Source organism: Coregonus clupeaformis, chromosome 26 (genome assembly GCF_020615455.1).
Source record: "Coregonus clupeaformis isolate EN_2021a chromosome 26, ASM2061545v1, whole genome shotgun sequence".
Lineage (NCBI taxonomy): Eukaryota > Metazoa > Chordata > Actinopteri > Salmoniformes > Salmonidae > Coregonus > Coregonus clupeaformis.
The window spans coordinates 35,511,687-35,535,880 of NC_059217.1; the positions used below are offsets into that span (position 1 = coordinate 35,511,687).

The 24,194-nt window shown below is 43.5% G+C and overlaps 1 protein-coding gene across 1 annotated transcript in view; it reads left to right on the plus strand.

The window, feature by feature from the left end:
• Positions 1-23,949, plus strand: part of LOC121540720 (protein inscuteable homolog) — a 117,015-nt gene extending 93,066 nt beyond the window's left edge. Inside the window, exons 4-13 of the mRNA XM_041849767.2 lie at positions 3,540-3,592; positions 3,695-3,818; positions 5,088-5,201; positions 15,706-15,831; positions 19,135-19,306; positions 19,548-19,726; positions 20,046-20,112; positions 20,773-20,928; positions 21,883-21,959; positions 22,828-23,949. Coding sequence (XP_041705701.1) covers positions 3,540-3,592; positions 3,695-3,818; positions 5,088-5,201; positions 15,706-15,831; positions 19,135-19,306; positions 19,548-19,726; positions 20,046-20,112; positions 20,773-20,928; positions 21,883-21,959; positions 22,828-22,956 — 1,197 coding nt within the window. The 3' untranslated portion in view covers positions 22,957-23,949. The remainder of the gene's footprint in view (positions 1-3,539; positions 3,593-3,694; positions 3,819-5,087; positions 5,202-15,705; positions 15,832-19,134; positions 19,307-19,547; positions 19,727-20,045; positions 20,113-20,772; positions 20,929-21,882; positions 21,960-22,827) is intronic.
• The last annotated feature ends 245 nt before the right edge of the window (positions 23,950-24,194 follow it).

A 24,194-nucleotide genomic window follows, 5' to 3' on the forward strand; every position in this document is an offset into this window, starting at 1 on the left:
CCTGCCCATGCATGTCCCGGAAAATCTCGTCCACAAAGGATTGGAAGACTGAAGGAGCATTCATTAACCCGTATGGCATGACGAGATACTCGTAATGACCCGAGGTGGTGCTAAATGCTGTTTTCCATTCATCCCCCTCCCTAATGCGCACCAGATTGTACGCGCTCCTGAGATCCAACTTTGTGAAGAACCGCGCTCCGCGTAAGGACTCAGTCATAGTCGCAATCAGAGGAAGAGGATAACTGTACTTAACCGTGATCTGATTGAGACTACGGTAATCAATACACGGGCGCAAACCCCCGTCCTTCTTCTTCACAAAGAAGAAACTCGAGGAAACCGGGGAAGTGGAGGACCGTATGTATCCCTGTTCCAAGGACTCGGCTATGTAAGTCTCCATAGCCGCTGTCTCCTCTTGAGACAGGGGATACACACGGCTCCGCGGAAGTGCCGCTCCTGTTTGGAGATCTATCGCACAATCCCCCTGTCTATGAGGTGGCAGCCGTGTTGCTCTAGTCTTGCTGATCACAAGTGCTAAATCCTCATATTCAGGGGGAATGTGCATTGCGGGCACTTGGTTTGGACTCTCCACCGAGGTCGCCCCTAAGGAAACACCTAGACATCTCCCTACACACTGGGCAGACCACTCCATAAGAGCCCTCTGTTGCCACGCAATGGTAGGATCATGGGCGCTTAACCAGGGAAGCCCCAGCACCACGGGATACGCAGGAGATTCGATCAGATAAAACTGAATGATCTCCTCATGACCCCCCTGCGTAGTCATCTTAAGTGGTGCTGTGACTTCTCTAATCAACCCCGACCCCAGCGGCCGGCTGTCCAGGGCATGAACAGGGAAGGGGGCTTCCACCAGCCGAAGGGGAATTCCTAACCTAGAACAAAATTCACGATCAACAAAATTCCCAGCTGCGCCTGAATCTACTAGCGCCTTATGCTGGGAATGAGGTGCCACCTGTGGAAATCTCACAAGTATACACAGGTGATCAACAGAGAGCTCTGGGTAAGTGGGGCACCTACTCACCTGAAATGACTCCCCAGTGCGTGACCTGTTGTCCCCTCTCCCAGGAGACCCTCCCCAGCACCTAGCCGCAGTGTGCCCTCCACGGCCACAGTTGGTGCGGGGGACGGCCCCCCTCGGGTTCTCTCTCCTCCTCTCCCTAGCTCCAGCACCCCCGAGCTCCATGGGAATCGGCTCGGAGGTGCTGGAGGGCGGAATGGACGACCCCCATTCGGGACGTCCGCGGGTAGCCAGCAGGGTGTCGAGACGGATGGAAATGTCCACCAACTGGTCGAAGGATAGGTTGGTGTCCCTGCAGGCCAGCTCACGACGAACGTCCTCTCGTAGGCTGCACCGATAATGGTCAATGAGGGCCCTCTCATTCCACCCCGCATCCGCCGCTAAAGTCCGGAACTCCAGGGCGAACTCCTGTGCACTCCTCTTCCCCTGTTGGAGGTGGAACAGACGCTCCCCCGCCGCCTTCCCCTCAGGTGGATGATCGAACACAGCCCTGAAGCGGCGGGAGAACTCAGCGTAGGTGATGGTGGCGGCGTCTATTCCCCTCCATTCGGCGTTGGCCCACTCCAACGCCTTGCCGGATAGACAGGAGATGAGGGCGGAGACGCTCTCGTATCCCGAGGGCGCCGGGTGTATGGTGGCCAGGTAGAGTTCCACCTGCAGGAGGAACCCCTGACACCCGGCTGCGGTACCATCATATGCCCTCGGGAGCGAGAGCCGAATGCCACTGGGTTCCGGTGCTGGGAGAGGAGGACTGGCCGATGGTGATGGTAAGGTGTGCAAAGGCGTGGGCACCTCTCCAGTGACCAAACGGCGCAGAGTGTTGGACACCTCGTTCATGGCAGCCCCAAGTTGCCGGATCATGGTGTCTTGATCGCTGATCCGTTCCTCCAGCGACTTGGGTGCCGCAGCTGCTCCTGCTGACTCCATGGTGGTGTGTTATTCTGTCAAGGGCTGATGTAAATGTGGTGTGGGAGTCAGGCGCAGGACACTGAAGCTTAGTCCAACAGACTTTACTAGTAAACACTAGGCGAAATACAAACAACGGCCTCAAACAAAACAGAGGCGAGCGATTACGCAAACTGTGCGTAAACTACAAAAACAAACACAGAGAAAACACGCACCACCAACGGACAGGCGTACAATAACACACAACCTAACCAACACAAAGCAGGCAACTTATAGGACACATAATCAGACACAAACGGACACAGGTGCAATAGACAGACAAAACCAATCTAACATCGAAACATCTAACGGTGGCAGCTAGTACTCCGGGGACAGCGAACGCCAAAGCCTGCCCGAGCAAGGAGGAGGAGCAGCCTCGGCAGAATCCGTGACACATATGGGCAGCAGTACGAGACAGTGCAGAGAAGTGGGGGAAATGTTATAGCTGTATTTGACATGCATAGGCGAAAGACGTGCTTTGATAATGCAACCTATGGATTACAGAATAAAGTTAGGAATTTCTATGCGAGACAGGAGTCAGGATTTTCGGTTTCAATGGTATTGAGACTGGATAGGAAAATAGCCTAGGCTCTAGAAGATAGACTCTTCCTTCTTTTTTGCTGAGATCCGCCAAAGATGAAACAGTGCCACTGGTTGCCCCAGGCACATTTGCTATTGTTTTGAAAAGGATGAAATGAGCATCCAGCAAAGTAATAAACCGTAGTGCATACTCTGCTGTTTGCACGTGCAATGATGTCAGAGGGGGAAAAACGGTTAGTTGTTTGAAGTAACAAAAAAGTTGTAATATTAATTGTTTGAAGTAACATCTTTGTTGTTGTAATATTAGTTGTTTGAAGTAACATCTTTGTTGTTATACTATTAGTTGTTTGAAGTAACATCTTTGTTGTTGTAATATTAGTTGTTTGAAGTAACATCTTTGTTGTTGTAATATTAGTTGTTTGAAGTAACATCTTTGTTGTTGTAATATTAGTTGTTTGAAGTAACATCTTTGTTGTTGTAATATCGTAAATGGACGTGACCGTTTCACCACAACGGATTCCAACTATAAGGAGTTTTTAGCTACTTCTCTGCTGTAACATTTGAACATTGGCCGCATGTAAATAGTGTCTATTATTGGTCACATAAGCTATTCATGCCAAGAGCAAAATTCAGACTAAAATAATATGAAAATGAGTCTCTGAGAGCCACCTGTCTGGTTCCATCTTGGACGTGCTGTTGAAGACATTAGCTGCCTCTGATGAGCCTCTCCCTTCAGTAGTTCGTGCAGGTTTCCCGTCAAGTGGAATCACAGTTGCGCCGTATTATACGGAGTACTCACTTTATCCATTTTAAAATGATGCTGTGAAAGTTCCGCTTCTGTTACATATAGCTGCTCATACCACAGGACATTTTGTGCAGTTCTCTGTGTGTACATAAAGGGATGACCACTAACTGGAGAATGGCATTGTTTTCTGCTTTGTGTGGGTGTTCTGCTGTCTGTGTGTGTCTAATGTTTGTCTCATTGTAACTTGAAATGTGTGTCTCTCCTCTTTGAGTGCAGTATGAGAAGTCTTTGCTTGAGAAGTGCATGGAGCTGACCACCATAACAGAGAGGTAAAACATTCATACAAAACTTGAATAATGTCACACACATTTGAATACAGTAGCTCAATAAGTGTTTATGTTCATGGTTTATCAAAACCGTCTCTTCTACAGATGCCTTCATACTGAGGACGAATTCTTCCTAAAGTCCATGAGGGAGGCCATTAACGAGATTCTCACTGATGTCAGCGATTCGTTCAGCCACATGATTGACATGGCCCTGGCCAATGAGATCCAGGTATGAGGCTTTGACCACACTCTCTTTTTTAGTCATAATTATGCACCGTGTTCATGCATCTGAGTGTGGCTGTAGCCTTACTCATTCTTGATGTGTTTGATAGACGCACACACACACACACACACTCATACACACACACAGTCCACAATCAAACCCATTCCTGAGCAGCCTGTAAGTCTACATGTTGTATTGTTATACTAAAAACAAATTAGCACAGTTCAGGAAGGGTGAGTTCAAAGGTAAACATTTGCCCAGTTTAATATAGCCACTATAATAGGTGATTACATCATTCCTGTATCGTTGGTTTAGACTAATGAAAACAAATAGAGATTTCATTAGACTTTCTACTCTATTTAAATGATCACAACAGTATGAACTGCAGTATGAACTGCAGTGGTGTAAAGTACTTAAGTAGAAATACTTTAAAGTACTACTTAAGTCGTTTTTTTGGGGTATCTGTACTTTACTTTACTATTTATATTTTGAACAACTTTTACTTTTACTCCACTGCATTCCTAACGAAAATAATATACTTTTTGCTCCATACATTTTCCTTGACACCCAAAAGTACTTGTTACATTTTGAATGCTTAGCAGGACAGGAAAATGGTCCAATTCACGCACTTATCAAGAGAACATCCCTGGTCAGCCCTACTGCCTCTGATCTGACGGCCTCACTAAACAATGCTTATGTCTGAGTGTTGGAGTGTTCCCCTGGATATCCGTACATTTTAAAAACAAGAAAATTGTGCCATCAGGTTTGCTTAATATAAGGAATTAGAAATTATTTATACTTTTACTTTTGATACTTAAGTATATTTTAGCAATTACATTTACTTTTGATACTTAAGTATATTTAAAACCAAATACTTTTAGACTTTTACTCAAGTATTATTTTACTGGGTGACTTTCACTTTTACTTGAGTCATTTTCTATTAAGGTATGTTTACTTTTACTCACGTATAACTATTGGGTCTTTTTTCCACCACTGATGAACTGGTAATAACGAATTGCATATTGAGTTCAATAGAAAATGTAACGATATTTTGATAATTAAATTATGCTCAGTTTAAATATCCACAATAGAGTCATTAATTAGTTCTAATATTGAACTTCTATATCGTATAACTTCAAAACTTCCTCCTTTCATTGAAATTTCGCTTGCTGCTTCCCTTTCTGAAAAGAGATGTCTCAATGGTATCTCAGTGGTTTTGTCATGGCTCTTGTGTGTGTGTGTGTGTGTGTGTGTGTGTGTCCCGGTCCTCTCCAGATCCTGATCAGGCAGATTGAGTCATCAGACAGTGTGTACACCATCAGCAGTGCCATCAGCAACCTGCTCTCCCTCACCCAGGACGGCCTGCAGCTCTGCAGAATCATCGCCAAGGTGAGACACACCCCCTCAGACAGACACACCACTCTGTCTGGATACACGTAGGATGACGCTCCCTGCTACATTTTTTAAATTTTAAAATGTAACCTTTATTTAACTGGGAAAGTCAGTTAAGAACAAATTCTTATTTACAATGACGACCTACCAAAATGCAAAAGGCCTCCTGCGGGGACGGGGGTTGGAATTATATATATAACATCCCCATATTCATCTCTCTCGGCCATCCACTTCCCCATACCTCCACATGAACCATTGGCCAAATCCCAAACAGATTCCTGGGCCCCTGTAAATCCCTGTTCACTCTTCCTTGCAGATCGGAAAGGAGCTAAGGATCGGTTTGGAATTGGGCAATCAGTCCTGCCCACCTACCACCCACCCACCATACTATACATATATAGTAAATCTCTATAGCTACAGAGTCATATGCTCTAAGAGATAAGAGGGGACAGGCCAGACACTATGTCCCTGTGGTCATTAGAGGGGACAGGCCAGACACTATGTCCCTGTGGTCTTTAGCCAACCAGATGCTTCCAGGATGCTCTTGATAAGACTCTTCCGGGTGGGAGACTCAGCCCATAAACTTAACACACACACACATACACACACATACACACACACATAAACACACATGCATACCTTCCTTGTTGCCAGATGAGATCAATAGTGTCATTTCCCATTAGGACTGGGCATTGATCACACAGACTGCCTGCCTCTGTTTTACCTATCACTCCCCTCAACCTTCCTCGTACAGCATCTCTCTCTCTCTCTCTCTCTCTCTCTCGCTCTCTCTCTCCCTCTCTCTCTCTCTCTCTCTCTCTCTCTCTCTCTTGCTGTCTCTCTCTCTTGCTCTCTCTCTCTCTCTCTCGCTCGCTCTCTCTCTCTCTCTTGCTCTCTCTCTCTCTCTCGCTCTATCTCTCTCTCTGTTTCTCTCTATTGTGAGAGGGTGGTTGGTTAAGAAATCGGGCCTCCCGAATGGCGCAGTGGTCTGAGGCACTGCATCGCAGTGCTTGAGGCGTCACTACAGACCATCGGCAGTGCCATCACCCGGGTTCGATCCCAGGCTGTGTCACAACCGACCGTGACAGGGAGTCCCACAGGGCGGCGCACAATTGGCCCAGCGTCGTCCGGGTTAGGGGAGGGTTTGGCCAGGTGGGCTTTACTTGGCTAATCGCGCTCTAGCGACTCATTGTGGCGAGCCGGGCGCCTGCAGGCTGACGTTGGACGTGTTTCCTCCGACACATTGGTGCGGCTGGCTTCCGGGTTAAGTGGGTGTTAAGAAGCGCATTTTGGCATGTTTCGGGGGACGCATGGCTCGACCTTCGCCTCTCCTGAGCCTGTTGGGGAGTTGCAGCGATGAGACAAGATCGTAATTGGATCGCAATTGGGTTCGCATACCGCCCCAACAGATCCACAGATGACGCAATCTAAATCGCACTCCACACTGCCATTTCCCACCTGGACAAAAGGAACACCTATATGAGAATGCTGTACATTGACTACAGCTCAGCATTCAACATGATAGTGCCCACAAAGCTCATCACTATCAAATCAAATCAAATTTTATTTGCCACATCCGCCGAATACAATAGGTGTAGACCTTACAGTGAAATGCTTACTTACAAGCCCTTAACCAATAATGCAGTTTTAAGAAAAATTTGTTAAATAAAAAATAAAAATAATTAAAGAGCAGCAGTAAAATAAAATAACAGTAGGGAGGCTATACTTTATACAGGGGGTACCGGTACAGAGTCAATGTGCGGGGGCACCGGTTAATGAGGTAATATGTACATACATGTGGGTAGAGCTAAAGTGACTATGCATAGATAATAAACAGAGTAGCAGCAGCGTTAAAGAGGGGATGGGGTGGGGTGGGGGGGACAATGCAAATAGTCTGGGTAGCCATGATTAGCTGTTCAGGAGTCTTATGGCTTGGGGGTAGAAGCTGTTAAGAAGCCTTTTGGACCTAGACTTGGCGCTCTGGTACCGCTTGCCGTGCGGTAGCAGAGAGAAAGTGAGAATAATAAACAAACAACTCAAAATTTACAAATAAACATTTCTGACATAAAAAAAAAAATCAGTGACCAATATAGCCACCCTTCTTTTCAATAACAGTCATAAGCCTTCCATCCATGGAGTCTGTCAGTTTCGTGATCTGTTGACGATCAACTTTTTGTGCAGCAGCAACCACAGCCTCCCAGACACTGGTCAGAGAGGTGTACTGTTTTCCTTCACCGTAAATCGACCGTTTAAGAAGGGACCACAAGTTCTCAATAGAGTTTAGGTCAGGTGAGGAAGGGGGCCATGTCATTATTCTTTCATCTTTAAAGCCTTTACTTGCTAGTCACGCAGTGGAGTACTTCGATGCATGCGATGGAGCATTGTCCTGCATAAAAATCATGGTCTTCTTGAAAGATGCAGACTTGTTCCTGTACCACTGCTTGAAGAAAGTGTCATCTAAAAACTGGCAGTAGGTTTGAGAGTTGAGTTTGAGTCCATCTTCAACCTGAAAAGGTCCAACTAGCTCATCTTTAATAATACCAGCCCATACCAGTACCCCACCTCCACATTGCTGGCGTCTGAGTCGAAGTGGAGCTCTGTGCCCGTTACTGATCCAGCCACGGGCCCATCCATCTGGTCCGTCAAGAGTCACTCTCATCTCATCCGTCCATAAAACCTTTAAGAAATCTGTCTTCAGATATTTCTTGGCCCAGTCTTGACGTTTCAACTTATGTGTCTTGTTCAGTGGTGGTCGGGTTTCAGCCTTCCTTACCATGGCCATGTCTCTGAGCACTGAACACCTTGTACTTCTGGGCACTCCAGGTAGGTTGCAGTTCTGGAATATGACAGCACTGGAGGATAATGGCTTCCTGGTAGCGTCACGTTTGATTCTTCTAAAATCTTTGGCAGTTAATTTGCGTCTTTTTTTCTCAACAAGGTTCTTGCAACCCTGTTGACTATTTGCAACAAAACGTTTGATGGTTCTGTGATCACGCCCCAATATCTTAGCAATTTCAAGAGTGCTGCATCCCTCAAATACTTTTTGACTTTTCAGAGTCAGTTAAATTTATTTTTTGGCCCATTTTGCCTGAAGAAAAGAAGCTGCCTAATAATTATGCACACCTTGATATAGGGTGTTGATCTCCTTAGGCCACACCCTCCCTCATTACACAAATACACATCACCTGATATGCTTAAATCCAATAAGCAATACAGTTTATACAGCTTGGAGTTGGGAAATATGCATAATAATGCATAATAATGATGATATGGTCAAAATACTGACCTGCCTAATAATTGTGCACACATAAAAAATGTTAGGATACATGTGAAATATTTCAAATTGGCCTAATAATGTATTTAATCATTTTTTATTTCATACATTTTCTTATTTTTACATTCAGACCCCTTGACTTTTTCCACATTTTGTTACATTACAGCCTTATTCTAAAATGGATTAAATAAAAAAAATGTGCTCATCAATCTACACACAATACCCCATAATGACAAAGCGAAAACAGGTTTTTAGAAATGTTGCACATTTATTACAAATAAAAAGCAGAAATACATTATTTACATAAGTATTCAGACCATTTGCTATGAGACTCGAAATTGAGCTCAGGTGGATCCTGTTTCCATTGATCATCCTTGAGATGTTTCTACAACTTGATTGGAGTCCACCTGTGGTAAATTCAATTGATTGGACATGATTTGGAAAGGCACACGCCTATCTATATAAGGTCCCACAGTTGACAGTGCATGTCAGAGCAAAAACCAAGCCATAAGGTCGAGGCACACATCTGGGGAAGGGCATCAAAAAATATCTGCAGCATTGAGGGTTCCCAAGAACACCGTGGTCTCCATCATTCTTAAATGGAAGAAGTTTGGAACCACCAAGACTCTTCCTAGAGGTGGCCGTGCGGCCAAACTGCGCAATCAGGGGAGAAGGGCCTTGGTCAAGGAGGTGACCAAGAACCCGATTGTCACTCTGACACAGCTCCAGAGTTCCTCTGTGGAGATGGGAGAACCTTCCAGAAGGACAACCATCTCTGCAGCACTCCACCAATCAGGCCTTTATGGTAGAGTGGCCAGACGGAAGCCACTCCTCAGTAAAAGGCACATGACAGCCCGCTTGGTTGGCCAAAAGGCACCTAAAGGACTCCCAGACCATGAGAAACAAGATTATCTGCCTGAATGCCAAGCGTCACGTCTGGAGGAAACCTGGCACCATACCTACGGTGAAGCATGGTGGTGGCAGCATCATGCTGTGGGTGATGTTTTTCAATGACAGGGACTGGGAGACTAGTCAGGATCAAGGGAAAGATGAACAGTAGAGAGAGATCCTTAATGAAAACCTGCTCCAGGGCGCTCAAGACTTCAGACTGGGGCGAAGGTTCACCTTCCAACAGGACAACGACCCTAAGCACACAGCCAAGGAAACGCAGGAGTGGATTCGTGACAAGTCTCTGAATGTCATTGAGTGGCCCAACCAATCACTTTTTTTATTTTTAATAAATTAGCAAAAAATAAACATTTCACTGTTAGTCCACACCTGTTGTTTATGAAGAGGGTGACGAATAACATTTCATTTGATTCAAAGCACCTCCTTTCTACCTTTGTCATTTCTATTTTACTGTAACAGTACCAGTTACCAGTCTCCTCAAAAAAATATATTATTTATCTCAAGGGACTTCCTGGTCAAATAAAGGTTCAATTAAATTAACCTGCGAGGGCTAACAACACCTGCGTCACAGAAAAATTATGAAAGCATAACAGGACTCCTCCATGAGATTGAAAATAATAACTTGTTTTGGGGCTTTAGAATGGTTGAAAAATGTAATGAAGAATACTGCTCAGGGATTGGCTAAAAGGGATGATGCTTTGGTCTTCTAGGGACTGTATTGCGTGGGCAGAGCAGGGAAGAGCAGTTAGGGTAGGGGGCAGGACGATTAGCCACTCCAGGCTTGGCTGTGGCACTATCTGTGCATGTGACGTACCAGCAGCTCCTATAATGGGTCTTATTAGAATAATGGTGGTAGTTACAGGACCTTTTCTTGCAGGTCATTCTATCAATCTCCATTGGGAATAGAATTCTGTCAGCAAGTGGTTTTGCAAGAGGAAATTACCGAATATGGACACTACGGACTGCTTATGTTTGTTTAGGGCAATTCCACGTTAAGAGTGATGCTGAGACTCAGATTTCTCACTTTAAAATGTATGCCAGACAAAAATCTATGATTGTAAAGTTAAACAAACCATACAACTCTATGCACAAGGACTACTTTTAACAATTTCCACAGTACATTTTACAAAAACACATTTACTTGAAGGACTTTTTGCAGATGCAAAGTTTGGTAACAGAATGACGTTTTGTGCTGTATGTGCCGTGGAATTTCCCTTTACCCTAATCTGCATTGCAAAAGAGATAAACAACCATTAAGGGTAGCATATCAAACCCTTGTGCTCAGAACTTCACAAGAGAATAATGATTAACAAGTGTATTAATCAAGACACTATTAAAGGTGCACTATGCAGAAATTGCATCATTTTCTGGTTGCTAAAGTTCTAATCGTTAGCCTAATGTCAGTTTATGTGACAAAACAAGCAGTCATTTTTGTAGAGAATCATTGTACCATTTAAACCGCTGTGAGATATATTTTCAAAATATGGTCAAAAATAGCTTCTTAGCAAAGATACATTTCTCAAGCATGAATTCTGCTAGGACTGTCTGGGAGTGGTCTGAGTGAGGAGGGGGAAACTGAAAACGACCTGTTATTGGCAGAGAGATTCTTTCTTATTGGTCTATTAACTAATTTACCGCCGGGTGATGTCACCAGGAAGGCCAAAACTCAACCCTACCAAAACAGGCTGACATTTCAGGCAGTCTTTTTCAAACAGCTCTTACACTAGGGCATTATCATATATATTTTTTGTACAGTTTCACAATATTATTCCAACCTCATAGTGAGGAAATATATACAGTGGGGAGAACAAGTATTTGATACACTACCGATTTTGCAGGTTTTCCTACTTACAAAGCATGTAGAGGTCTGTAATTTTTTATCATAGGTACACTTCAACTGTGAGAGACGGGATCTAAAACAAAAATCCAGAAAATCAGATTGTATGATTTTTAAGTAATTAATTTGCATTTTATTGCATGACATAAGTATTTGATACATCAGAAAAGCAGAACTTAATATTTGGTACAGAAACCTTTGTTTGCAATTACAGAGATCATATGTTTCCTGTAGGTCTTGACCAGGTTTGCACACACTGCAGCAGGGATTTTGGCCCACTCCTCCATACAGACCTTCTCCAGATCCTTCAGGTTTCCGGGGCTGTCGCTGGGCAATACGGACTTTCAGCTCCCCTCCAAAGATTTTCTATTGGGTTCAGGTCTGGAGACTGGCTAGGCCACTCCAGGACCTTGAGATGCTTCTTACGGAGCCACTCCTTAGTTGCCCTGGCTGTGTGTTTCGGGTCGTTGTCATGCTGGAAGACCAAGCCACGACCCATCTTCAATGCTCTTACTGAGGGAAGGAGGTTGTTGGCCAAGATCTCGCGATACATGGCCCCATCCATCCTCCCCTCAATACGGTGCAGTCGTCCTGTACCCTTTGCAGAAAAGCATCCCCAAAGAATGATGTTTCCACCTCCATGCTTCACGGTTGAGATGGTGTTCTTGGGGTTGTACTCATCCTTCTTCTTCCTCCAAACACGGCGAGTGGAGTTTAGACCAAAAAGCTCTATTTTTGTCTCATCAGACCACATGACCTTCTCCCATTCCTCCTCTGGATCATCCAGATGGTCATTGGCATACTTCAGATGGGCCTGGACATGCGCTGGCTTGAGCAGGGGGACCTCGCGTGCGCTGCAGGATTTTAATCCATGACGGCGTAGTGTGTTACTAATGGTTTTCTTTGAGACTGTGGTCCCAGCTCTCTTCAGGTCATTGACCAGGTCCTGCCGTGTAGTTCTGGGCTGATCCCTCACCTTCCTCATGATCATTGATGCCCCACGAGGTGAGATCTTGCATGGAGCCCCAGACCGATTGACCATCATCTTGAACTTCTTCCATTTTCTAATAATTGCGCCAACAGTTGTTGCCTTCTCACCAAGCTGCTTGCCTATTGTCCTGTAGCCCATCCCAGCCTTGTGCAGGTCTACAATTTTATCCCTGATGTCCTTACACAGCTCTCTGGTCTTGGCCATTGTGGAGAGGTTGGAGTCTGTTTGATTGAGTGTGTGGACAGGTGTCTTTTATACAGGTAACGAGTTCAAACAGGTGCAGATAATACATGTAATGAGTGGAGAACAGGAGGGCTTCTTAAAGAAAAACGAACAGGTCTGTGAAAGCCGGAATTCTTACTGGTTGGTAGGTGATCAAATACTTATGTCATGCAATAAAATGCAAATTAATTACTTAAAAGTCATACAATGTGATTTTCTGGATTTTACAGACCTCTACATGCTTTGTAAGTAGGAAAACCTGCAAAATCGGCAGTGTATCAAATACTTGTTCTCCCCACTCCCCTTTATTACTTTTCAACCCCGCCATCCTTTCCCTACTTGGGGTAAATTAGTGAACAACAATGCCCAGGCCTCTACTTCCAGCCTATACTTACTATCTACACCTTATGGACACAGTCAATTTTACAATAATTATATTTTATTTGTTTTTGCTCCTGAACTTCTTCTACTCTCAACCTCTCCGATCATTTTCTTGATGTCCATCCGGTTTGCTTCTATATGCCATATCTTTCTAACTGTGCTCTTTCCCAAAAGCTCCCAACATACAACCTATATACTTATTATGGACACAGTATGCTTACATTATTAATTATCTTGTTATTATTTGTTGTTATTTGTTATTAGTCCCATCCTTCAACTCCATTCAATACCTCCCATCTATCTCTTAACACCATCCATATAGGATTTCTATTTGCCATATATATTTCAACCGTACTGTGATGTTTTACAAAAGTTCTGAACCTTTCTATTCTCATTGCTTTTACAGATTGTGAATTAAAAGTAAACATTTTTGCTAAAACTATTATTATATTATTGATCGATTGACTATGACTTTTCAGATCACCCAGTAATGCTATCTGCAAGGTTAGCTCCAGGTAAATATTGCAATCCTTTAGCCATTCCTGGACCTGTGTCCAAAAACAAGCTACAAATGGACAGAACCAAAACAAATGATCTAATGATTCTGTCTCTTCACAGCAAAATCTGCAGAGCTGGGAAGATTGTATCCCCCATATAAATAACATTCTATTGGTAGCAAGAATTTTATATAATAATTTAAATTGAAAGATTCTAATTTTTGAATCCGGTGTCGTTTTGCGTGTCAGTTCATAAACACTATGCCATGGGATCGGTACGTCAAAAATCTCTTCCCAACTATTTTACAATCTATATGGGACGGCTGTCAATCCTTTGGTCCTTAAGTGAAACTGATATACTTTTTTATTTATCACAGTTTTCCTTAACCAATTATGTTCTTTAATGGAAGGCCGACAGACAAGTTCCTTACTTTCTCCCCCTTCCACTTTCCTCTTCCACTTTTGCGGTAAGGCTGCAATTATTTGGTTGTAATTTTGGGTAGAGCAGACATTTCCATATATGTTTTTGTTAGCTGCATGTGCGACATACCGATGATATCATTTACGAAGTTTATACCTTTTTTAAACATTCTGTCAAAAAAAAAGGTTTTTTGTCAATTAGTATATTTGAATTTAACCACAATATTTGTTGCATTATTTGTTCTGTAGTTTCTGGAGGATTCAATTGAAATTGCAACCAACTTTCTATGACTTGTTTTAGAAATAGTGATATTTGGGAGATGATTTCCTTTTCAAATAACTGAAAATGAGTTGTTGTAATCTGAATAAAGGGAAAAAGGCCATTCTTGAACATTGGGTGAGACAATCTTACTAATTTGCTTGAGATCCACTTCGGATTTAAGTATAACTTTTGTATGACTGAAGCTTTTAGTGATAGGTCTAATGCTTTAATATTTAATAATTTCTGTCCTCTGAATTCATATTCATTATATAAATAGGCCCTTTTAATTTTGTCTGGCTTGCCGTTCCAAATAAAATTGAATATTTTTTTCTCATATAATTTAAAAAACTGTTCGCTAGGCGTAGGCAAGACCATAAGCAAATAGGTAAACTGGGATAATACTAAAGAGTTAATCAGGGTGATTTTTCCACAAATTGACAGGTATTTACCTTTCCATGGTAGTAAGATCTTATCTATTTTTGCTAACTTTCTATTAAAATTTATTGAAGTGAGATCATTTATTTCCTTTGGGATATGTATTCCGAGTATATCCACATCACCATCAGACCATTTTGTTGGTAAACTATATGGTAATGTAAAAATTGTATTTTTTTGCGATCCAATACGTAATATAGTACATTTGTCATAATTTGGTTGTAATCCAGAGAGGTTAGAAAATGTATCTAGATCCTCTATGAGGCTGTGGAAGGATTCTAGTTGTGGATTTAAAAGAAAACATGAATCAGCGTACAATGACACCTTTGTTTTTAAGCCCTGGATTTCTAATCCTCTGATATTATTATTGGATCTGATTTTAATAGCTAACATCTCGATGGCCACAATAAATAGATATGCCGATAGTGGACAACCTTGTTTCACTCCTCTTAACAGTTTAAAACTTTCTGAGAAATAGCCATTATTTACTATTTTACACCTAGGGTTACTATACATGATTTTGACCCATTTTATAAGAGATTCTCCAAAATTGAAATGCTCCAGGTATTTATATATAAACCCCAGTCGTACTTTATCAAATGTCTTTTCGAAGTCTGCTATGAATAGCAGGCCTGAGTCTCACTTTTACACATATTAGTGTGTAGCCCAAACTGTTTGGACGCTACAAACAAAAGTTGGCAGATCGGCTGTACCAACTTCAGACGAGTCCCAAGACGCTTGTGGGAGTCGTAGAGCAAAATGGTCATAATAGTTTGTAGGCCAAACCGTTTGGACGCTACAGACGTTTTTGTGAGAAGACCGATTTTCTGGATGTCTCATGGTCTGACAAACACCGCTCTAGCTCTGTCACCTTTCACCGCAGATGCGGAAGTGTTACATAGCCGGATTGAGACTCATCCATAGCAAAAACAGATATATCTAGCTTAAACTGACAGATTTTTATGGGGATGTTTTTATTGTGTGGGCGCGGATATCGACCTTAGGGTTAACGTGAGTCATTGGCTAGCCTGTCAGGTTGGTAAGCCTACTGTGCACTGTTGGCTGGACTATTCGGCCTGGTTGGATAGTCCATTGTTGGCAAGTCTATTGGGCACTTTTGGCTATTGGAAGGTTTGAGTTAGCACAGTCTGTTTGGCTTGAAGGGCTATCAATTTGACATAAGCTCAGGCTAGCTTATTAAGCACTGAGCATTGTCTGCAATGCTAATGTGAATGATGATGCTAATGGTGTTGTCTTTTTTGTCTGTCCACAGGAGGGTGCTGTGGTGGCCCTGTTTAAGATCTGCCGGCAGGACTGCTTCAGCGACCTCTACGCACACGCCCTGAGGGCGGTGGCCTCAATATGTTGCGTGGAGGAGGGCATCAACCAGCTGGAGAAGGTAGTGTAGTGCAGCGTTTATATGCGTAGACACTAGCGCACACACACACATTCAGAGGTTGGTAGTCACCGATGAGGGCAGTGGCATTATGTCCTGCTCTCCAGAAAGCTGCCAGGTGCTGGGTGGAGGTACTACTGGTGTCTGATACACAAACAAACAGATTTTCACAGAAAAATCTGGATGCAGATACAAACTGACACACTCATACAACCATAAAACCATATAACCGTATAACCATACAACCATACACTAAAACTCATTTACTAATGAGCAGCAGAAGACAGACAGACAGACCAGCAGACAGATAGACAGACAGACATCATTCCATTGGTCTGCTGGAGTGAGAGCTTTGGTGCGAGATGTTTAGTCTTCCAGTGGGCAGGTATAAATGCTCAACTACTACACTGGGGCTGTAGGCCTCACAAGCACAGGTGAAAAAATGCTAACAATGAGATTAGCGGGAGACTTGGCCACTTCAAGCTCTGAGCAGGAGCTCAAGGATACTGTAAAAAGTAGTGTTTGTTTCACTGCTGGCCATGGTCTCCTTGCAGGCTGATTGATGTAACCTTGCATTTCAATTTGCTCTGCAAGCAAGAATTTGAGGTTGTTAAGAGAGTATGGTGTGTGTGTTTGAGTGCGTAGTGTGCACGCCTGCAAGTTCTTGTGCTTCAGTAGGCCTATATAAACAGAATATTTTCAGTGTGTTTTTGTTTCTTCTTTTGAGAATAAACAAAAAACACAAAGCACCTCTACCCAATGGCACCCATGAAAGACAAATACAACCCCATTCACTGATTAATGACGCCACACCGGCATCTGTGTCTGCTCAAAGAGAAGCTTGGAGAACGGAGGCAGTCAGGTGTAGAAACGCCAGACAACATAGGCATGACAGTGGGTTCCAGATTAGATCCTCCGGGGGGAACTGTCGCGGAAGTGGATGCTACGAACCGGACACGAGCCATCGCTCAGCCGCGACAACCACATCTGTCGCAGTTGCCGAGTGATGGTGGAAAGGGGAGGATTCACTCCTTGTGTCTCATTGGTTGGAAACTGTTTGTTTATTTCTTTTGGGGCATGTGGTTAAAACAGTACGAGCGTGATGAAGTTGAACCTCCATGGTCGTGTCTACTGCACTCTGAAAACAAAATGCACATTGACAAAAAGTGTCCTACAGTACATTATATTTGAGTAGCTTAACTTTGGTATAAAGTTATTATATGCTATATACCCCTTTCAAAAAGTAGGTAGACATATGTTATTATTATTAGGATACAAAACTTGTATGAGTCAAGTCAAGTAAGTGTCTTCTTCCACACGATTATTAAACATTTTGGAAGACATCCGGAGTAGACCGGGGGGCAAAATATGAATGAGAAGTTATCTCAGTGCAGCATATTTCGGGGAGAGGGACGGGAGTGGGAGGAGGACGGAAGAGTGGATTGTTCCTTGTCAATGGGCCGTGCCGGCACACTGGTGATGTATTAGGAGACAGAAATACGGAGTTGTCCTATCGTCAAGCTCATAGTGATGGTCTTCAGGAAATGACTCTGACAGGTGTGTCTAGGATGGATAGTTTGTATGAGCTCACTCGAAACAATTCTACTCACGCTGAAAGTTTGTAGACTTCTTTTCACAGTGAGCCAGAAAAGCAAAAAGTGACAATTATTGCAACGTTTTTCTGTTTGGGTGCTCTGTATTGTAAAACTGGTCACTTCCATTACAGACTTGACGGTCAAATCCTTCAAAAGGTAAAGTTATACAGGTTATTTGTTTTTAGGTAAAATCTTTTGCTAATATTAATAAAAGGTTTCGTTTTATTCCACAGTGTATTTGGGCACTAATACTGTATATGCAGGGTCACCGGCACTACTGCTCAAAGATGCAAGGTATCAAAGGTACTGTATATTATAGTAGTGGGAAGTGCACCAGAGTTTTGTCTGTGCAACATTGCCACAGTGTGGATAAATATTTTATTTCCAAACCTGGATGAAAAGGTTCACTGTATAGGCACACTTATCACTCTACTCAACTTCCTTGGGTTTACTCTCTCTCTCTCTCTCTCTCTCTCTCTCTCTCTCTCTCTCTCTCTCTCTCTCTCTCTCTCTCTCTCTCTCTCTCTCTCTCTCTCTCTCTCTCTCTCTCTCTCTCTCTCTCTCTCTCGCTCTCTCTCGCTCTCTCTCTCTCTCTCACACCTCTGCATGTACACAGAAACATGCTATGTGTGTATTTTAGTTTGCCTACCCCCAAACAACCTCTCCCCAACACATGCACATCACAGCACATGCACATCCACCCACACCCCTTGGCCATCTTAAACAATGTCCAATCAGAAGTCAGATAAAAGCGGTGGGGCGGGTGAAGATCCACACTTTTTCTCCCATCGTGACTAATTATAAAATCGCAAAGCCCAGCGCTTTTTCTACCGTCATAAAAACAGCTTTTATTGGATTACTCCTGTTTCACTTAAATATATTAGGAGACAATTAAAGACATTGGGTCTGCACCAACGAGGTGACAATTTTGAGAGACACGTGAATCACATTCCCCCAAACCTGATGTGCACGTGTTGGGGAAACGGCAGGCGAGATCTGAGAGCCCTCAGCCCATAAAAGCAACTCCAGTCCCAGAGGGAGATGGCCGTAAAATTGGAGTGGTGTCGTTTAATCGTGATGGCTTTATGGGCAGAGCTACTAAGTCTCACCCGGGTTGGCCCCGGACACTTAACCAGGGTTGCACCCCAGGACACTTAACCAGGGTTGACCCCGAACACTTAACCAGGGTTGACCTGGACACTTAACTATCTGGCTGGACGCCTAAAAATAGAACCTACTATAGAGGGATTCTTCGATGAATCAAAGGCGGCTGTCAAGCCAATGAGATGCTTGGGGCTTGTTACATCATATACTGTATATGGTTGTCCTTTTTATTTTGGACTTCTTCAATGAATTCCAAATGGACTTGTGTGTGTTGTACTGTGTGTGTGTGTGTGTAGCCTGGTGGTCCAGTGTGTTTGTGCTTTCACCAACTCGCCTCTGTTCGTTGTCATACAAAATAATGTATGTAGGGCTTGACAACCATAGAAGAGTTGACCACAGCATATACAATATGTGGGTCTAAGGCTAATGTGTGTGTGTGTGTGTGTGTGTGGAATGTGTTACGTTCTGAATTCCCTCAGATAAAGTTTGATGCCATTAAACCAGCTGCTACGTTGTCTTGTTATCCTTATGTCTAGTATGAGACGATTCGATGTAACAGGATGTGCTTGTCATTGCGTGTTATGCGTATGCATCACCCCTCTTATAGGTGGATGGGATCCTGTGCCTGGCGGACATCCTGACCGATGAGAACAGTGCTGAGGCGGCGAGGGCAGAGGCGGCGGCGGTGGTGGCCCAGATCACCTCGCCCCACCACACCTCCACCCAGCACCTGGGCAGCTTCCTGGAGAGCATGGAGGACATTGTCACTGCTCTCATCAGTGAGTGCATGGCTGCTGCACTGCAGGGCTTTGATATGGCTAGATCAGTGTGTTCATTCTGAAACACTTTAAAGGCCCACTGTTTAATATACGAAAAACAAGAGAACGGCAGCTCCTTCACTTAGTTTTGGGATGGGGGCTGCGGAAATGTAACCACTCGAAAAGGTGGAGCTATGAATGTAAAGTCCATGAGGTCCAGGTGATTTTTGAAGATAAATGTGTGTGTGTTTGTTTCCTCAAGAGTTGTGCGGGAGTGCCTCCTGTGGTGAGGTCTTCCTCCTGGCGTCTGCTGCCCTTGCCAACATCACATTCTTCGACAGCATGGCCTGTGAGATCCTCCTCCAGCTCAACACCATCCACATCCTCCTCCAGGCATGCAAAGACCGCCAGAGAGTGGATACTCCCTACTCTAAAGACCAGGTAGAGGACACGCTGATCTATAAATAATTTAGATCCGGTAGAGTGATTGGTTAAAATGCTGCGCTCATGAGTGCAAAGTTTGAGGTCGGGAGAGGGAGGGGACCTACCCTGTTACATATGTAAACACCTTCATGCAAACACGCCCGCCATATCTTCCTAATTTCCTAAGAGGACATTCCATAAAAACAGATTTACCATAATTCAAAGTAGAGTTTGAGTAATTCATGCCCAGCACTGTCATATTTTACCAGGAGGTGTGCTAAAATGTGTTGAGCGTTGTCAAATCTCTGGTATGCCCTGTTGACTGTGGTCTTTTTAGGTGGTTACCATCTTGGCAAACCTCTCTGTTTTGGAGCAGTCTGCACCTGAAGTCCTGCATGAGAAGGGTACGCAAAAACCTGTTTTTACATTTTTTACATTTTAGTCATTTTAGTAATTTCTTTTTTTTCTTTTTTTTTTTACCAGTTTTTGATGTATGTGAATGAGGCTAACATCACGATTAACATCTCCACACATATGTATTTACTGGTCATGATGGAGAAATTGATTAATATCAAAGGAGGGAGATGACAGAGATGACAATCACACAGGACAGCTACAGAGAAAAAACATGTTATTGCAATTCTGTTATAATCCTCAAGATGGCAACGTAAACCCACATTTCTGCTATGTTGCCTGTTTCTTCAACCCTCTTAGTCTCTGTCCCCTGACTCTTTCTTGTTGATGTTGTGTATTAAGTCCCTGACTCCGTGTTTGTTTTGTCTTTTTTCTCTCGTCCTCTGTCTGTCTGTGTGTTGTTGTCTACGTCCTCTGTCTGTCTGTGTGTTGTTGTCTTCGTCCTCTGTCTGTCTGTGTGTTGTTGTCTACGTCCTCTGTCTGTCTGTGTGTTGTTGTCTTCGTCCTCTGTCTGTCTGTGTGTTGTGTCTACGTCCTCTATCTGTGTGTTGTGTCTACGTCCTCTATCTGTCTGTGTGTTGTGTCTACGTCCTCTGTCTGTGTGTTGTTGTCTACGTCCTCTGTCTGTCTGTGTGTTGTGTGTCTGCTAGGTGTTGAGAGACTGCTCCAGCTGCTGGGTGAGAAGCCGTCGTCCTCTAGTCCATCGGAGGGCGCCGCGTGCGAGCGGGTCCAGCAGAAAGCCGCTGTCACACTGGCCCGTCTGAGCAGAGACCCGGACGTAGCCCAAACAGCCATCCAGCTGCAAGGTAGAGGCCCTCGCTCTGGGGTTACGTTTTTCATAGGTACAGATCTAGGATCAGTTTCCCCTCCCCAAATCCAAATCTTAACCATTAGTGGGGGAAATGCTAAACTGACCCAAGATCAGTGTCTAGGGGCAACTTCCCCCTACTCCATAGGCCGTCAGCTTCTCTGCTACCTAAGCTTATAGCGTTTAGACCACTTCCTCAGTATCCTGTCTCTTCTTAGTTGCATTCAAGATTTCGACTAGGATGACCTTTCTTTGAAGTATTTTAACGCTGTAAAACGTTATCTTAAACAGCATTTTGGTGTGATGAATGCATGTGTGTCCAACTCTCAATAGAAGTTCACTCTGGGGTGGAAATGTATTCATATAGGGACCGATTTGACCTGAGGAAATTCTTCCTTTTCAAGCCTTTTTTACTCTCTTAATCACAGTAGTCATAGGAACCACAGGAGGTTGGTGGCACATTAATTGGGGAGGACAGGCTCATAGTAATGGCTGGAACGGAATAAATGGAATGGTATCAAACACATTGTTTCCATCTGTTTGATACCCGAGTAGCGCAGTGGTCAAAGGCACTGCATCGCAGTGCTAGCTGTACCACTAGAGATCCTGGTTCGTATCCAGGCTCTGTCGTAGCCGGCCGCGACCGGGAGACCCATGGGGCGGCGCACAATTGGCCCAGCATCGTCCAGGGTAGGGGAGGGAATGGCCGGCAGGGATGTAGCTCAGTTGGTAGAGCATGGCGTTTGCAACGCCAGGGTTGTGGGTTCGATTCCCACGGGGGGCCAGTATGAAAAATAAAAATAAATATTTGCACTGGATAAGAGCGTCTGCTAAAATGTAAATTTAACTCCATTCCAGACATTGTTATGAGCCAGCCTCCTATGATAGGAATTTTGTGTAGGTCAATCAACAACACAATTTCCAAACTAACCATTGTCTTCCATTTCTCCAGCTGTCCCTCGACTAATCGAACTGTGTCGCTCACCAGCGGAGAGGAACAACAGCGACTCTGTACTGGTTGCATGTCTGGTAGGTATATTTAAACAAGTGTTTGTATGTTTGAATGTGCATCATATATATTTCCCATACACATGTGCTACACTTTTTCTAGTGCATAAGTGTGTCTAATAACTTAGAATTAATTAATGAGAGGTTTATGTCCATGGGGCAAAGTTGAAAGACACGGCAGTCCTTGCATCTGAACCAGTCTTCTCATCATAAGGAGATCCCACTATGTAATGAAGCAGGGTATGTTTAAACATGCACATATCATACATATTCCTGTTCATCCTTTATCATTCAGACAGCCTGATCTTAATTGACAAGGCCAGATCACGGGCTAGATAAAAGGGCTCTAGGTCTGTGTAAAAGAGTCAGAGGCTTAATTAATACTGCTGGACGGATCTTGCACATAAGGGCTCTCTCCTTCACTTTTTTACACTGCTTGTTGTACTCATGTAAATTTAATAGGATTCTTTTTTATCACTATTGCCAGGGGTTAAATAGAGATTTTGTAGGTGTTGAACCAGCCTTCAAAGAGGGTTGTCTTTCAGAAAACATTTTGTTAACTAATATGTAAATATTTGGCATTTCCCTGCTGGAGTGGAACTGTAGTCTTGTTTCATACCGCCATGCTCCCTCTCAGTTGTAACACAGAATACTGAAGCAGTCATGCACTGCACAGTGTCAGTCAATCCTCAACCCATCAACAAGTAGCTGAAGTACTTATATCTGATAATCAGCAAATCTAGATCTGTAGTCTATATTGATCTATATGTACTGTATAGTGATCAATATTGATTTATTCTGTGCCGTGCTACGTCATACGCTACAGTGCAGTCGTTTGAATAGGTGTTGAGTGTCTTCACTGATCCATCCCTCTCCCTGTGCTCTGCAGGCTGCCCTGAGGAGGCTGGCGGCGGGGTGTCCAGACAGCATCGAGGCCGCCGACCATCAGCAGCTGATCAAGCCCAGACTGGTGGACTCTTTCCTGCTGTGCTCCAACATGGAAGAGAGCTTTGTATGAGAAGAGAGCTTTATAGGACGATTCAGAGCGGAAGGGTTGGGTGCACAGACACTGGAGGAGTCTCAGTGACCACTCACTCTGCAGGCTTTTGTTCCAGCCTGAGACTTAAAAGCATACAAGACAAAGGAAGGGTTGCTGAAATCAGTCCCTATATCCCAAAGCACGCATTGAGTGTATACCAAAGAATCTGAGCATAAACGGAATTGCCGTTAGTAATTACAGAACTGCCATTCTCGAAGTACAAAACAGCGAAATTCGGGGACATGTACATGATGGCAGCATTCACGAAATGGTATCAATTGGTTGTAACTCATCTCATAGCAAAATCTCCTTAGCGTTTTTTTAACATCCACAGTGTACATGTGACCACCATTCATTAATAAAAAATTAATCAGTGGGTGTTGGAAATGTAAAAAGTGACTAATAATGAATCAAGAGCCTTTTAAAAAGTGTTAGGCTCCTAACACTGTCGGTGTTGGAAATTAACAGCTTGTTGGTCAGTTCCTTAGTCATTTTTGGTCAGTCAGTTTGTCAAAGATTTCACTTACTATTTTACATTATTTTGTGTCAGCTGCCAATTTAATGGGTTGTTAAAATATTACAAAATGATATTGTGCTCTGTTACTTTCGGATAATAATCTGTTTAATGAGTTGTTGGTGGAACATACAGTATTTTCAAGGTATTTGATTACATTATCTAATTTCCCTCTCTAGTTCAGGGGACGTAATAAAATAGGTTACTGATTTTAGTGGCTGTTGTGAGCGGAATGCGACTACTAAAGGAGGTTTACCTGGAAACAAAGTGCTTTGAAATCTATAATATTGTATCTGTATTTCTCGCCTTGGATCTCAAACATTGTATTTGCTACAAAGAAACATAAATGGGTTCTAAACCACAATTTCTTGGTGAAACTATAGTTTTTGATTTTTTTAAATAAATTACTATTATAATGTATGGCATGCATATACTGTAATAAAGGGAAGCATATCTTATAATGGAATGTTGTGTTTTTTGTCACTGTCAAGACAAGTATCCATTCAGAAAGGGACCCCAGTGGAACTAGGCTTCACTGCTGTGCTAAATGTGACCAGAGAAAACTGAGCGAAAACAAGAGCATCATGCCACACCAAAGGTAGAACTTGGCTCATCACAGCGAGACCACGTCAGAGGAGATTACTGTTCAATAATCAATGATGCCTTGTGTCCCTTCATAAGGCCTAATGAGGGCCCAAGGTCC